The following is a 14,113-nucleotide window of genomic DNA, read 5'->3' as shown; positions in this document are numbered from 1 at the left end:
CGGCTCTTGTGAGGTGGATGAACCCTCCCAAACAGGCGAGCCATCGTCTATACCCCTATCCGGGGCCTGAAGGGTCTCAATCGCCTTCGTAAGCGAAACCATAGACCGAGAAAGTGATAATGCCCATTCCGGGGGGTCCGAACCCCTCGGCTCCATTGGAGGGGAGGGCTTCTGGGCGCGTTCAGAACTACAGGCTTCACATAACTTAATAATCTGCGCTCGCGGGAACACAACCCCACAGGAAACGCATGCGGTATAAAAGGACGTGTGCTTTTTCCCTTTGCCAGACATACTGCAGAAAAAAGGCCAATTTTCTCTCTCTTTTCCCTCTTTTTTTCTTTTTTTTTTCTCTTTTTTCTTTAAAGCATAAGGGGAAATGAGGAGAAGGAGGATAACTTGCCCTAGTGTGGCTCCGGGACGGGGTCGCACTTACCCGGCTCCAGCTGTCTCCCCGCGCTCCTGATCCTGCTGTTCCTTCCTCTCTGGGTAGGCTGCGATGCTCTCCTGATCGCGGCCTACCCTGTTCTGAAGCTGGGGCCTCGATTTAATCCAGCGCTCGCCCCGGACCTGGGGGCGGCGCCGGATCTGACGTCACGCCGGGGGGGTGGGCCTTCCCCCCGCGGCCTAGGCCGAAGCCGCGGGCTAAATTTGACACTGCCCGCCCGCCCGAGCATGGGCGCGCTATCCTGGCGCTCCCCCGGTACCGCCGTGAGGCGCCCTCCTTCCCCAGCTGGGGAATCCTGGCAAAACCATTATGCCCCGCGAGGGGCCTCCACGCACCCTGGACTACAGGTATGGGAGGGAGGAAGGAGGGAGGGAGGAAGGAGAGAGAGATGGCTGCTGATCACAGCCCTATGGTAACTCTGCGGCTCCAGCACCTGAGTTGCTGGGGCATACGGATTGTGCTGACCTGCTTCTCTTTCTTAAGTCGGCGCCAGCCTGGAGCCACTCGCTGCCCAGGGGCCCTCCCAGCCCAACAATACCTCTTGCCATGAGGTAATCCATCTTCGGACGGTGCAGGCACCCTAGCTCCGTCCGCCTTGTCTGGGTGAGGAGAGGGACCGTCCGCCGCCATGCAGCACCGCCGTAATGCGTTGGTGGAGCAGTGGGGGCGCACAGACTAGTCTTGTGCCTCTGTGCAAGCCCATGGTTTCACTACCTAGGGGTGGACAGGGCTAAGTCTGGCATAATGTCCCACGTCGCGGGAGAGGAAACGTGGAGGGACACTCGCACGTGGTCGCCCGTTGCTGGTTTGGGGAAATCGGATCCTTTCAATAGGATGCGTTGCCCCTGTCATATCGTCTTAAAAAATAAAAATAGATGTCTGGGGAAAAGTCCCAGAGATGTCCCTCAGTGCGGGAAAGGATACGCGGAGGGGATACTCACGCGTGCTCGCCCGTTGATGTTTTGGGGAGATCGGACCCTTTCAATAGGGTCCGTCGCCCCTGTCTCCTCTTCATACCGAGAAAATATAAAAAAAAAAAATAGTCTGGAGAGACCCAGACTGCGTGTGCCTCCATCAGACACCAAGCAAAAAACAGGTTTCCGCCCGCTATTGGGGCGAGGGTGTATACGGCGGAGGAGGAGCTAACTTGTTTTTTGTATACTTAGTGTCAGCCTCCAGACGGCAGTAGCACACACCCACAGTCTCTGTGTCCCCCAATGAGACGAAGGAGAAAATGTATTTCATCATGTACAATTTTGAATGTAGATCTATAAGAACAAATTTCATATTGACATTACACAGATGCAAAAGACGGATGGCACACGGAAAACAATATAAATGAAAATCATCCAAGTAACTCTTTCGAACAGCATAGCCTTTGTGGCCTACAAGTAAAGACTAATGGAAACAAAATCCCGTAATGTTCCTGTCTTCATTAACATTTGTTCCGTTAACCGGAGATGCGCAGAAAGCAATGACCAGATACAAGTTGTTCTCTTACAGTTTCTTTTAAAAAAAAAAAAACAAAAAAAAAAAACACAACAAATTGTTGGTATGGAGTAACATTACCTCATTATGTCACACCAGTAGGCAGTTTTATATCTGTCATATTTCTATTCATAAAATATAATTCAGATATCAAATATTAAATGTTCACCTAAAGTGTACAATATAACATGTTAACTATTTTTTCATCTTTGGAAACGATCATGTTCATTGTAACATGTTTATTGATACTTAATAAAATTAATATTTAAAAAACATTTTTTGTCAAGGTGTAGCCTGACCACAATTTTTTTAAATGGAATTAAGGCCCACATACATACAATATACTAGTGTTGGCCGCAGCCCGTAAACTACATGTGACCAGCCAACCATCTAATTTAAATTAGGGTCTCCTGACTCTTCAATGATAAATAATTTGGGGGGAGAGGAGGACATGTTCAAGGACAACAATAACGTATCTGGCAGAGATTAAGGCCCCCCATACACACTAAACTACCGTAATATAGGCTAAGTCCATCAATACTGACTTGTTCAAATGACAATCTAATGTGTATGGGGCACCGGCCAACTGTTGGTCGAGGAAGATATTGATGGGGTATGTCCATCTTATGACTCCTGATCGAACCGCTCTACAGGCGATAAGCTGCCGACTGACACTTTCTCATGGAGAACACAAACGCTCGGCTGTGTACTGGAGAGTCGGCTGAGATGGAGTTCAGCCAGTGTATTGGGGCGTTTACACCATTCATATTAAAAATGCACGACAGTCATCTAAGGTGCTTAGAAAAAGAACCTCCGGAGATATTTTACACTAACGGCCCATTAGTAATCTCTACTTTTCAATTATTTGTAAGCTTTCAGAATCATAAATTAACCAGTGTAAATGAAGCTCATCAACAAACAGTAAAGTAAGTTCATTTCTTGTTAATTATCGATTGTGATGCTGTAATAACCAGCATCGCGCTTGATAAATGCAAATGATGCTCAGGGAGACCGCCACATATGCAACGCTGCCTAGCACATGGTTTTCACAGGAGCTACTGGTAGGCATTAATAATGTGCTGTACACATGCAATGAGGGTCATCCTGATTGAAGGTACGGTTTGGCGCAGAACGTCCCAAATCATTGAATATTTGTCAGTGGTTTAGAAAGTCAACTTGTATAAAGCGACCTTAAAGGGAGCCTGTCAGCAGGATTGTGCACAGTAACCAACAGACAGTGTCAGGTCGGCGCCGTTATACTGATTACAATGACACCTTGATTGATGAAATCGGTCTTGTGGTTCTTGTTTAATCTTTATTTTCAGTTTTGAGTTAGTGATATGCTCGTGCCCCGGGGCGGCCTGTGAGGGGTCTTCATGTGGTGCTCTGATTAGCTATTCATAATGCAGACTGCTGACAGGTCACCTGATCCCTCATTAACCTGCCCCCTAGTTTACATAATTCTATGCAGTAATGTTTGAAAAAAAATACATTAACCAGGCAGGCACCGGCTGCATTTGCGCTGTAGCATGATAAGGAGGATAACATGGCTGTTTTCATGTTATTTATACTTTTGTTGTAAAAAAAAAAAAAAAAGTCTTAATCAAAATGGTGATGGTGGCTGCACCTGCGCAGTAGCATCTATTGCGTTCCAATAAATGCTACTGCGCACGCGTTATTTTAGTAGAAAAAAAAATAAATTAGGCGACTGCGCAGTAGCATCGTCCTAATAGATTTTTTTTCTCTCTACCAAAATGGTGCTGGCAGTGGCGCCAGCAAAGTAGCATCTATCGGAACGCAATAGATGTTCCTGCTCAGGCACAGCCACCGGCGCCATTTTGATAAAGAATTTTTTATAACAAAACTATAATTTCTAAATAACACGAAAACAGTCATATTATCCCCCGTATCATGCTACAGTGCAGGCTCCGCCGGTGCCTGCCTGGTGAATGTGAAGTTTTATTTTTTTTTCAAGCCATAATTCTATGGCGTATGTAAACTAGGGGTCAGGTCAGTGAGGGATCAGTGACCTATCAGAAGCCATACAGATGAATACCTAATCAGAGCACCACGTAAAGACTCCCCCACAGGCCGCCCTGAAGCACGAGCATATCATTAACTAAAAACAGAAAATACAGATTAAACAACCATAAGATGGATATCCTCAACCCAGGTATCATGTTAATGAGTATAACAGCACTGACCTGACACTATCTCTGTAGGTGACTGTGCACAATCCTGCTGACAGGTTCCCTTTAAATGGATTGTCCACTGCTTAGAAATTAAAGACCTATCAATATCAGATTTGTGGGGGTCCTACACGCATGAGCTCTTATCAGCTCCATTTATTGAACAGTGGCTGTTGTAGAGAACTGCAGCTCACTCATGGACAGCCCCTTTAAAATGAACTGGTCATATTTTTGCTTTAATTTTATTCCAGCTGCTCCCGAGTATTCAGTATTTTTCATTTTTAGATTTGCAGAATGGTTCCAGAGACATAATGGCATTTTAATTTAGTGCTAATTTTTATGGTCTTTACCGAGATGGCGTGGTTAACAGGTGGGATTGTCTTAAGGCCCTGTTACACTAAGCGAGATCGCTAGCGAGATCGCTGCTGAGTCACTAGAACTGTGACGTTATAGCGATCTTACCAGCGAGATCGCTGTGTGTGACAGTGACCAGCGACCAGCCCCCCTGTCGGGTATCGCTGATCGTGCCTGAAATGTCTGGACATTTCTTTGGTCGCTCATGTCCTGCTGAGTCGCTTGTATCGTCACGTTTGACACCTAGCCTAACGACCTCGTTAGCGACTCAGAAGCAAGACAAGGCGGGGATTAGCGTTCCCGTTTCCACGCCTACCTCGGCTCCGATTGGTGGTCACTACAGCGTCCTGATTGGCGTCTGGGTAAATCAATCTGGAATCACAGCCCGTGAACGCTATTTGGACAGCCGATGACCGTTACTCGGGTGTGCTAGCCAAAAGACGTGTTCGAGAAAAATGAAATGGAGCGCTAGTACGTCACCTTCTTTTAAATGCACGGCCAATCAGGACGTGGTAGCGTCCACCATTCAGAGCTGAGAGGGCGTGAGAAAGGGAGCGCAATCCACGCCTGTGTAAATACAGCGTCACACAGTACATCCCTCATCGAGGTGTGAATCGTCAATGGAACATGAAATGTGACAGGGTCCCAACGACCACCGACATCGTTACAAAGGTCGCTATGACACGCTAGATCGTTGCTCCGTTGTTGGGTAGATTGGACTGTCTGACATCTCAATAGCGACCACATAGCGATGCGGCAACGATCCCTGTCATGTCGTATCGCTGTCGGGATCGTTATAGCGTCGCTAGGTGTGACGGGACCTTTAGGCTAAGTTCCCATGATGAGCTTTTGGTGCGTTTTTGATGTTGAAGCTGTTAAGGGGAGAATATATGGCATATGAATATATATCAAAATCAAACGTATATGATTGCTTTTACTGAACTTGTATTAAGTGCCTACTTGTCCTTTAATTTAATTCTTGTCAATAAGCTGACCATCAGGAAGGATGACGTGATTAATGAATGGAAACTGCAATGTACCAGTGAGTATCAAGCTCCACAGCTGCCGCTTCTCACAGAAATCAAACAGTGTTGGCCAAATCAAACCTATTAGCTAGATATTGTGTACCTTGTTTTCTGCATAAATACTCTGCATTTTCCAGCTAATAAACCAGAAATCATTTTGATACAATTGCTTGCACTTGTGTCTGATTTCCCGGCCGGAACACATTGCAATTCGAAAGCAGACAATTAAGAAGGGTCTCACCCTAGTGGGACAGCTTCAACAAAGCTATCATTTAAATAAAGTAACATGTGTTCAAAAGCATTTTTGATGCTGCAGGTTTTGTTTCTTGGTGTGTCAAGCCATTTTATTTTTGATACTTCCTGTTTTTTTGCTTTGATAAAACATTATTGATATAATTAGCTGCGGATTACATGCGTTTTTGCTGAGTTTGCGCTGTGGGAATACACTAAAAACGCATGCACGTTTTTTCCTGCGAAATTTCCGCACCTAATGTAAGTCTAAGGGGGGAATTGCGCACAGAATACTCGGCGTACCTGCAAGACAAATTAACATGTTGCGGATTTGAAACATTCACCGCAGGTCAGTTTTCACAGCGTTAAAAAGAAGCACAGTGTGCACGAGATTTGTATAAATCCCATCCAATTTGCTGAATTGGATGGGATTTATGAAAAGAAGCAAAAACACTGCACCAAAAGCTCATTGTGTGAACGCAGCCTTAAAAGCTGCTCTGTATTCCTACACAGGGAGCCATACCCTATTAGTAAAGACCACAAGCACTAAATGAAAAGGCTGGTATCTGGTGCCGTATGGTGGATTTAAAAATGAAAAATACTGACTACTCAGGAGAGCAGCGGAAATTAAATAAGAGCCAAAACTGGGCTCTTTTGACCTAATGACAGTGTTCTTTAGGTATCTAGACAAGATTAAGAAGCTTCACTTATGTTAGGGGCTGACTTTACATTATGTCTTAGCATGTGTATTCCAAGCTCACCTTCCACTCGTCATCATCACTATAGATTGGTACCGGTATATCCTGTATGCTGTAAAAATGCTTTGCTCTCTCTGTGGTCACAACCTGCACTTCAACCTGTAGGGAGAGAGAATTATCAGCAGCCAGGGCTTCCAGGATGTAAGGCCATGTTCACATGCTCAGTATTTGGTCAGGATTTTACCTCAGAATTTGTAAGTCAAAACCAGGAGAGGAACAATCAGAGGAAAAGTATAATAGAAACACGTCACCACTTCTGGATTCATCACCCACTCCTGGTTTTACCTTACAAATACTGAGGTAAAACCCTCACCAAATACTGAGGTAAATTACTGACCAAACACTGAGGTAAATTACTGACCAAATACTGAGGTAAATTACTGACCAAACACTGAGGTAAATTACTGACCAAATACTGAGGTAAATTACTGACCAAATACTGAACGCGTGCATGTGGCCTAATGGTAAAACAAAGCACCGTCAAAACGAATACACTTTGTATGGAAATGATATGACAGCATAATGTTTATGCATTAGTAAACGTGACCAAATATGTCATATGGTTTTAAAAAAGGGACAGCTAGGGACCTAAAAACAGACTCTCCCCAGCACCATTTCCGAAAAAAATTAAAAAGTTCAAAGGCAAAGAGAACAGCTCAGGACACCATTAACATCATTAACATTCCGGGTGCCGACAGCCTGAGCAGGCATGAAGATAAATGCAACTGAAGAAAAAGTCCTCAGCCCTCCAGGATGAACTTTTATTCTTTATTCCAAAATCATGTGCATAGACAAAGTTTAAAAATACGTTTCAGAATGAAATTCATTAATTGAAGCCTGTTACAAAACTGAAGAACAAAAAAATTCACCTCTTATCACACAATGAACACAGTAAAAAGAAAAGAAAAAAAAAGGTGGAATTGCATTTTGTGTTTTTTTCTGTTTTCTTGGACATTGTGGGGTGAACTTAATGGTATCATTCAAAACTACAACTTGTCCTGCAAAAAAATAAAATCAAAAATACAAAATAAAAAGTTACGGCTCTTAGAACAAGTAAAAGGAAAATGCAAAAGGGCAAAAATTAAAAAGTACCTGGTCAATAAAGGGTTGGGCAATTTATAACCAATTACACTTTGCACTGGGAATTGCTAACATATTTGCTACAGAGATTGGAATTATTTGCATAATCTTAACCTACCCATTTGCATGAGGAGAGAGAGAGATCTTTTGTATGTTCGCTCATCCCGGAACGAAAACTGCAGCTGCGGTTCCGCAAAAAAAGAAGTGACATGCTGCGGAAAATAAACCGCAGCAAATCTGCGCGGAAATTTCAGCAGCATGTGCACAGCGGTTTTGGTTTTCCATAGGTTTACATGGTACTGTAAGCCGCATGGAAAACTGCTGCGGATCCGCAGGACCAAAACATTGTCATCATGTAAAATAAAATCAAATAGTACTCACCCTCCCCGGGTCCGGTGCCATCTCTCTGCCGCTGCTCCAGTTTCAGTGTTTTGGCTGCAAGGGTGATGTCAGGTCAACAGCTCACTCCACCGCTGCAGCCAATTACTGAGCTCAGTGGCAGTTCAGCCAGTGATTGGCTACTGTGGTAATGTGAGCTGATGACGTTACATCACCCCGCAACCAAAACACTGAGACTGGAGCAGCAAAAGAGAGCCGGTGCTGGACCTGGGAGGGCCAGTATTATCTGATTTTGGAAACGTACATGACAGGCAATATTTAGGGACTAATTTTTGAAAACTGTAAAACCCTTTAAAGAGAACCTGACAGCTCCTATAACCCCCTAAGCTGCCACTATGTTTGTATTGCACTCTTTTCTTGCGTTCTAACAAGACTCCTCTTTCTGAATAAATGCAAAATTGACCTTAAAGGGTTTCTCCACTACTAGGACAACTCATTCTTAAACTACATGTTCGGCCCTGATAAAATAAAGCCTATACTCGCCTCCCGTGCTGTCTCCATTCGCGCGATGTCGGCACTCGCGGTCCCAGGGCTGCGATGCGGTGTTGTGACATGTGACCCCGGGGCCCAATCAGTGCTGGCATCACTGTCTCCACCTTCGGACAAACTCGTGTCTGGCTGAGGTCTGCATGACTGAAGCCGTGGAGCATAGACCCCATTTTCCCACCCAAACGGTAATGTCACTCTTGCAAGTCATGTCACTCCACTCACAGGTACGTGCTTACATGATGAGAGGGAGGATTATTCTGGGGAAATCAACACATCCCCTCCATTATTTGTCACCCAATGGTTTACATAATGTAAACGCAGGGTTTAAATTACTTGTATAATTATTCAGTAAGCACATCGTGGCAGCTTAGAGGGGCTATGGCAGCAAATAAGTTTCCTGTGATGTGGCACCTACCCCAGGTATCTTTTGAAGGCCAGACACTAGAGCGGGCAGCTTCAGGGCCGCCACACTGCCGGTAACACCAACAAGTACATGGATGGCGCAGGGTGAGGATGAGGTCACAGAGTCAGGCGAGTCTTCACCAGAACTGTCCATTTCTTACAACCTGCAGAAGACATGATAAACGACGTAAAAAGGCATCTTCTCGTGGTCACACAAAGCCCAGATTTACTGCAGAAGGACTGACTTCTAATTACACACATAATGTAAGATTAGATTTTCCTTGCTTAGTTATTTCCTTATGATCAAGTTTATGACATCAATTGTGCCTCTAACATAAGATACTCAGTGAAGCTGAATGATAATACTTGATGATAAGAAGAAGCATCAATCTCCAAATAAGTTGAGCTCTGGTTATAGCCAGGAATTTAAAAAAATAGTTACTATTAGTAAGAAACACCTGCCCATCCTTTACACTGATGAAGTTTTAACAAAGATACCTGTTTTTGTCACTCAGCCTATACTCTACTGTTCCAATAATAACACTCACATGGTGGGACACGTGTGGTTTATATAGAAGCGGTAGACCAAAATGGAACTTATGAAAATATGACTATAGAACTAAACATTTTTCATCTATTAAACACAATAAACAGTACAACATTAAACATTTCATCAACTTTAGTTGACATGTCATCTTTATTATACAATATGAGGCTTGTCACCTACAATATGTGGGGTGTAATAGCAGAACCCCCCAAAGACATGCATCTTTAAAGGGTTGGTCCAAAACAAACATTTATTTTAATCCTAAATGTCTATTTAATATCTTTCCAAATATATTTTGCTTAAAAATTCCCTATTGTTCCCTCACCACGTTATCAATTTTTGTTTTTTTACCTACTTCCTGTTTGATGGCCCTTCATTTGAAATCCCCCAGTGCATGATGGGATACTTAAATGAGTCGTCGTCATAGGGCAGAAGATGCAGTCACTGCATCAGCTTCTGCCCCCCACCCTGAAATGACGCCTCATCAGTGATCTCTGTTCCAGGTGCTGGGGTAGTAGGCATGTGTCAGTTTGCTCATTAGGATCTTGTCCCTGTGCAAAATTTTTCTCAGTGGATAATGACAGTGCGCTCCATAGCCAGCTCTATTATCACTTGCATGGTCAGGGCTGAGCGCTACTTTTTCTGCTCACCGAGTTATCTCCTTACAATGTGCAGAGACATTGTGTGCTCTTGAAGGCTTATCGCTTCTTATCAGAGCTGGCAATGGAGCGCACTGTCATTGTGCACTAAAAAGCATATAACACAGCGACAAGATTCTACAGAGTATACTTCAGAATTGATAACAGACGCATGCTCAGTACAGTAGGGACTAAACCAGACCTTGAAACGGATGTTACTGGTGACGCTTTGGTTCAGGTTGGAGGCAGAGGCTGTGGCAGAGACCACAGTTTGTGCTCCCCGATGACGTCTTGTTTGAGTATTCCAGCAACAATTGGTGCTCTCAAATGAAGTGTCACCATAGAGGACGTAGGTAAACAAGAAAACAGATAAGTGTAGTTAGGAAACAATAGGGAATTAAAGTATGGTAGAAAAACAGATTAGATTATTAAAATATCCAGGTATCCTTAGAGGTATGAAGTAGAGTTCAGATATTAAGATCTATTGTTTAGACAGTAATTTATGGGTACAGTAAATAAACATGGGGTAGTTTGGAGATAACATGAATGTTAATATGTACTTACTTTGTTTTGCTGTATTGTCATTTTACTTTTGTGAACTCCTAAAGTGTTAACCTGTATCCATATGCCCAACTTAGATAAAGGTATGAGCTGTGCATTAGGCAAGGAGGCGGGTATATAAAACCGGTTACAGGTTAGTGTGGGGTGTACTCTAGGAATAGGGTCCATTTACACACATCAGTTCGTAACGCGCAGGCAAGTGCCACATTTTTCTAGGATGTCTTGTTTTTAACAATGTAATTTCTTTACAACTGGAAGCTCAAATAAGGCCGGGAAACAGGCGAGAAACTCGGACGAGTCTCGCATCTTAATACCCGGCACTCGGGAGCGGAGCGTGCGGCAGCATAGAAATACATACAGCCAAACGCTGCGATCTGAGTGCCGGGTATTAAGATGAGAGACTCGGCTGTGTTTCTCACATGTGTGATCCCGGCCTAAGCGCTATTGTTTCTACTTATCATCGTAGGTCAAAAGTCCTGAGTCCTCTCTCTTTGCTCTAGAATTAATCCCAACTGCAAAAATCCTTGAGCCAAAATCAATGTACCTGAAGGGGTCGCCCACTAGTGGGACAATTCCTTCTCAGTGCAATATTCCCACTTAGAAAATAGAAGCCATCCTACACTCCCCTCCACGCCGTTCCCGCACCGTTGGCACCTGGTTTCCAGGGACTGGCGTGACGCTGTTATGCAACGCGAGCCCTGCAGCCAATCAGCGGCCCCTTCACTCTCATAGGCCGGCTGCAGACGATCATATGAAAACCTCCGCAAATTACAGCCGCGACTGGCTACTGAATAACACGGGTCAGTGTGCGATCCAGTGACGGAGTGCACAGGTCTGATTTCTACGCTCAGCTGCAGAGATCGCGAGTACAGGCTTTAAATTCTTAATTTATAAGGGGAAATATAGCAAACTAGCTGAAGAGCCCGGCGCTGCCCGGGCATAGTAACTAACTGTGGTTAGTTATAGCAAATTATAATTATCCTCCATCCCATAGTCCCGTGCCCATATACTCATCATACATATCCACCATCCCATAGGCCCGTGCCCCTATACCCATCATATATATCCTCCATCCCATAGTCGAGTGCCCATATACCCATCACACATCCTCCATCCCATAGTCCCATGTCCATATACCCATCACACATCCTCCATCCCATAGTCCCATGCCCATATACCCATCATACATATTCTCCATCCCATAGTCCCGTGCCCATATACCCATCATACATATCCTCCATCCCATAGTCCAGTGACCATATACCCATCACACATCCTTCATCTCATAGTCCCGTGCCCATATACCCATCATACATATTCGCCATCCCATAGTCGAGTGCACATATACCCATCACACTTCCCTCATCTCATAGTCCCATGCCCATATACCCATCACACATATCCTCCATCCCATAGTCCCGTGCCCATATACCCATCATACATATCCGCCATCCCATAGTCTCGTGCCCATATACCTGTCATACATATGCTCCATCCCATAGTCCCGTGCCCATATACCCGTCATACATATCCTCCATCCCATAGTCCCGTGCCCATATACCCGTCATACATATCCTCCATCCCATAGTCCAGTGGCCATATACCCATCATACATCCTCCATCCCATAGTCGAGTGCCCATATACCCGTCATACATATCCGCCATCCCATAGTCCAGTGCCCATATACCCATCACACATCCTTCATCTCATAGTCCCATGCCCATATACCCATCATACATATCCGCCATCCCATAGTCCCATGCCCATATACCCATCATACATATCCGCCATCCCATAGTCTCGTGCCCATATACCCGTCATACATATCCTCCATCCCATAGTCCAGTGCCCATATACCCATCACACATCCTCCATCCCATAGTCCCGTGCCCATATACCCATCACACATCCTCCATCCCATAGTCCCATGCCCATATACCCATCATACATATCCTCCATCCCATAGTCCAGTGGCCATATACCCATCACACATCCTCCATCCCATAGTCCCGTGCCCATATACCCTTCATACATATCCTCCATCCCATAGTCCAGTGCCCATATACCCATCACACATCCTCCATCCCATAGTCCCGTGCCCATATACCCGTCATACATATCCTCCATCCCATAGTCCAGTGCCCATATACCCATCATACATCCTCCATCCCATAGTCAACCATTATGACATCATAATGAGGGGCGGGGCTTGATACACACACACTCTTTCCCCATTATGTAGATAGGGGCAAAATTGTTTGGTGAATTGGAACGCGCGGGGTTAAAAATTTCGCCTCACAACATAGCTTAGGACGCTCTCGGGGTCCAGGCGTGTGACTGCCAAATTTTGTGGCTGTAGCTGTGATGGTGCGAATGCCAATCCCGGACACATACAAACACACCCTCATTGAGCTTTATATATGAGATGAGGAGTTGTCACTTGTCTGAGTGGTGGACATGTAAATAAAGATTGTTCCCAGAGATGGCCAACCCCTCTAATAGCTCAGATCCCTTTTAGTTGTGTGGTCATCGCCTGCTGAGCTCGGCCAGGATGGAGGCAGCAGGGACCCAGGTGTATTATATGGGACCAGGCTACAGAGTAGGCCCTCAGCAGCCAATCAGGTCGCTACTTTCGCTATCCAAAATTGAGCGCATGACGCTGATTGGTTGCTATGGTAACAGTCATCTGTTTAGTTACATTTCAGCCCCACGAGCTCAGAGAGGCCGGCAGCGGACAGCGCGGATCATTAGCCGACATGAAGCAGCACATAAGCATGGACCGAAGTAATAAATGATATTACCGTGTGTCATTGTGGACCGGGCCGAGACAATGGAGCCATTAGATCTAATCTCGACTAAATCTCTATTGTAATCCACTAAACCCTTCCGGGCCAACCAGCGCACTACAAATCCCATCGTACCGTGCTGCGCAACCATGTGACATGCTTCCATTCGATTTCGTGCTAAACAAACTACATGTCCCGAAGTCCTTTGCGCTCAGGCCGACGCTGTGATGCAATGAAGATCTGCTTCCTGTGCTGTGGAGCGCCCCCTGGTGGTTAAGACAGGAATATCACAGAGCGTGTTCTATTCATGATGCCTGCACGGAGGTGTAGCCTTGGAGCATGCGCCCTGACATCACATACTGGGCTCTGTACAGATGTCTCCGACTACATAAGATTACTGTGAAGCCCTTCCCGAATGTCGCTTTTGGCCGGTGTCGCACGAGCGTATGTTCTCTTGTGCAAGAGAATCAGGCCAGATATGCGAATGACGCTCGGCTCAAACTCAGAGTGTCATCTGAGCATGCGCGATGAGCATCGCAGGTGTGGAGAAGATGGAGACTGTCCTTTCCATCGCCTCCATTGTCTCGGTGCGCGTACATGTACCGCACGCTGAGGAGCCGCAGGTTTGAGTGACACCATTTTTCCATTTGAAGAACTAAAACACAGAAAAAATTGCCGTGAAATAAAACACAAATTCCAACATTGTTTATTTTGGTATTT

At 45.0% G+C, this 14,113-nt stretch overlaps 1 protein-coding gene across 3 annotated transcripts in view; it reads right to left on the bottom strand.

Moving 5' to 3' along the window:
• The window catches only part of PPCDC (phosphopantothenoylcysteine decarboxylase), a 91,781-nt gene extending 77,950 nt beyond the window's left edge, over positions 1 to 13,831 (bottom strand). Inside the window, exons 1-3 of one of the 3 annotated variants that reach the window (XM_073579576.1) lie at positions 13,529 to 13,831; positions 8,874 to 9,024; positions 6,494 to 6,589 (exon numbers count right to left, since the gene is read on the bottom strand). In XM_073579576.1, coding sequence (XP_073435677.1) covers positions 6,494 to 6,589; positions 8,874 to 9,014 — 237 coding nt within the window. In that variant the 5' untranslated portion in view covers positions 9,015 to 9,024; positions 13,529 to 13,831. The other 2 variants (XM_073579575.1, XM_073579577.1) reach the window with 2 other exon arrangements.
• Positions 13,832 to 14,113: the final 282 nt, after the last annotated feature.

Source organism: Dendrobates tinctorius, unplaced genomic scaffold (genome assembly GCF_039654945.1).
Source record: "Dendrobates tinctorius isolate UK_male_01 unplaced genomic scaffold, ASM3965494v1 ptg000062l, whole genome shotgun sequence".
NCBI classification, from domain to species: Eukaryota; Metazoa; Chordata; class Amphibia; order Anura; family Dendrobatidae; genus Dendrobates; species Dendrobates tinctorius.
The sequence above is the reverse complement of the archived record's forward strand: the minus strand, read 5'-3'. Positions and strand labels throughout refer to the sequence as shown.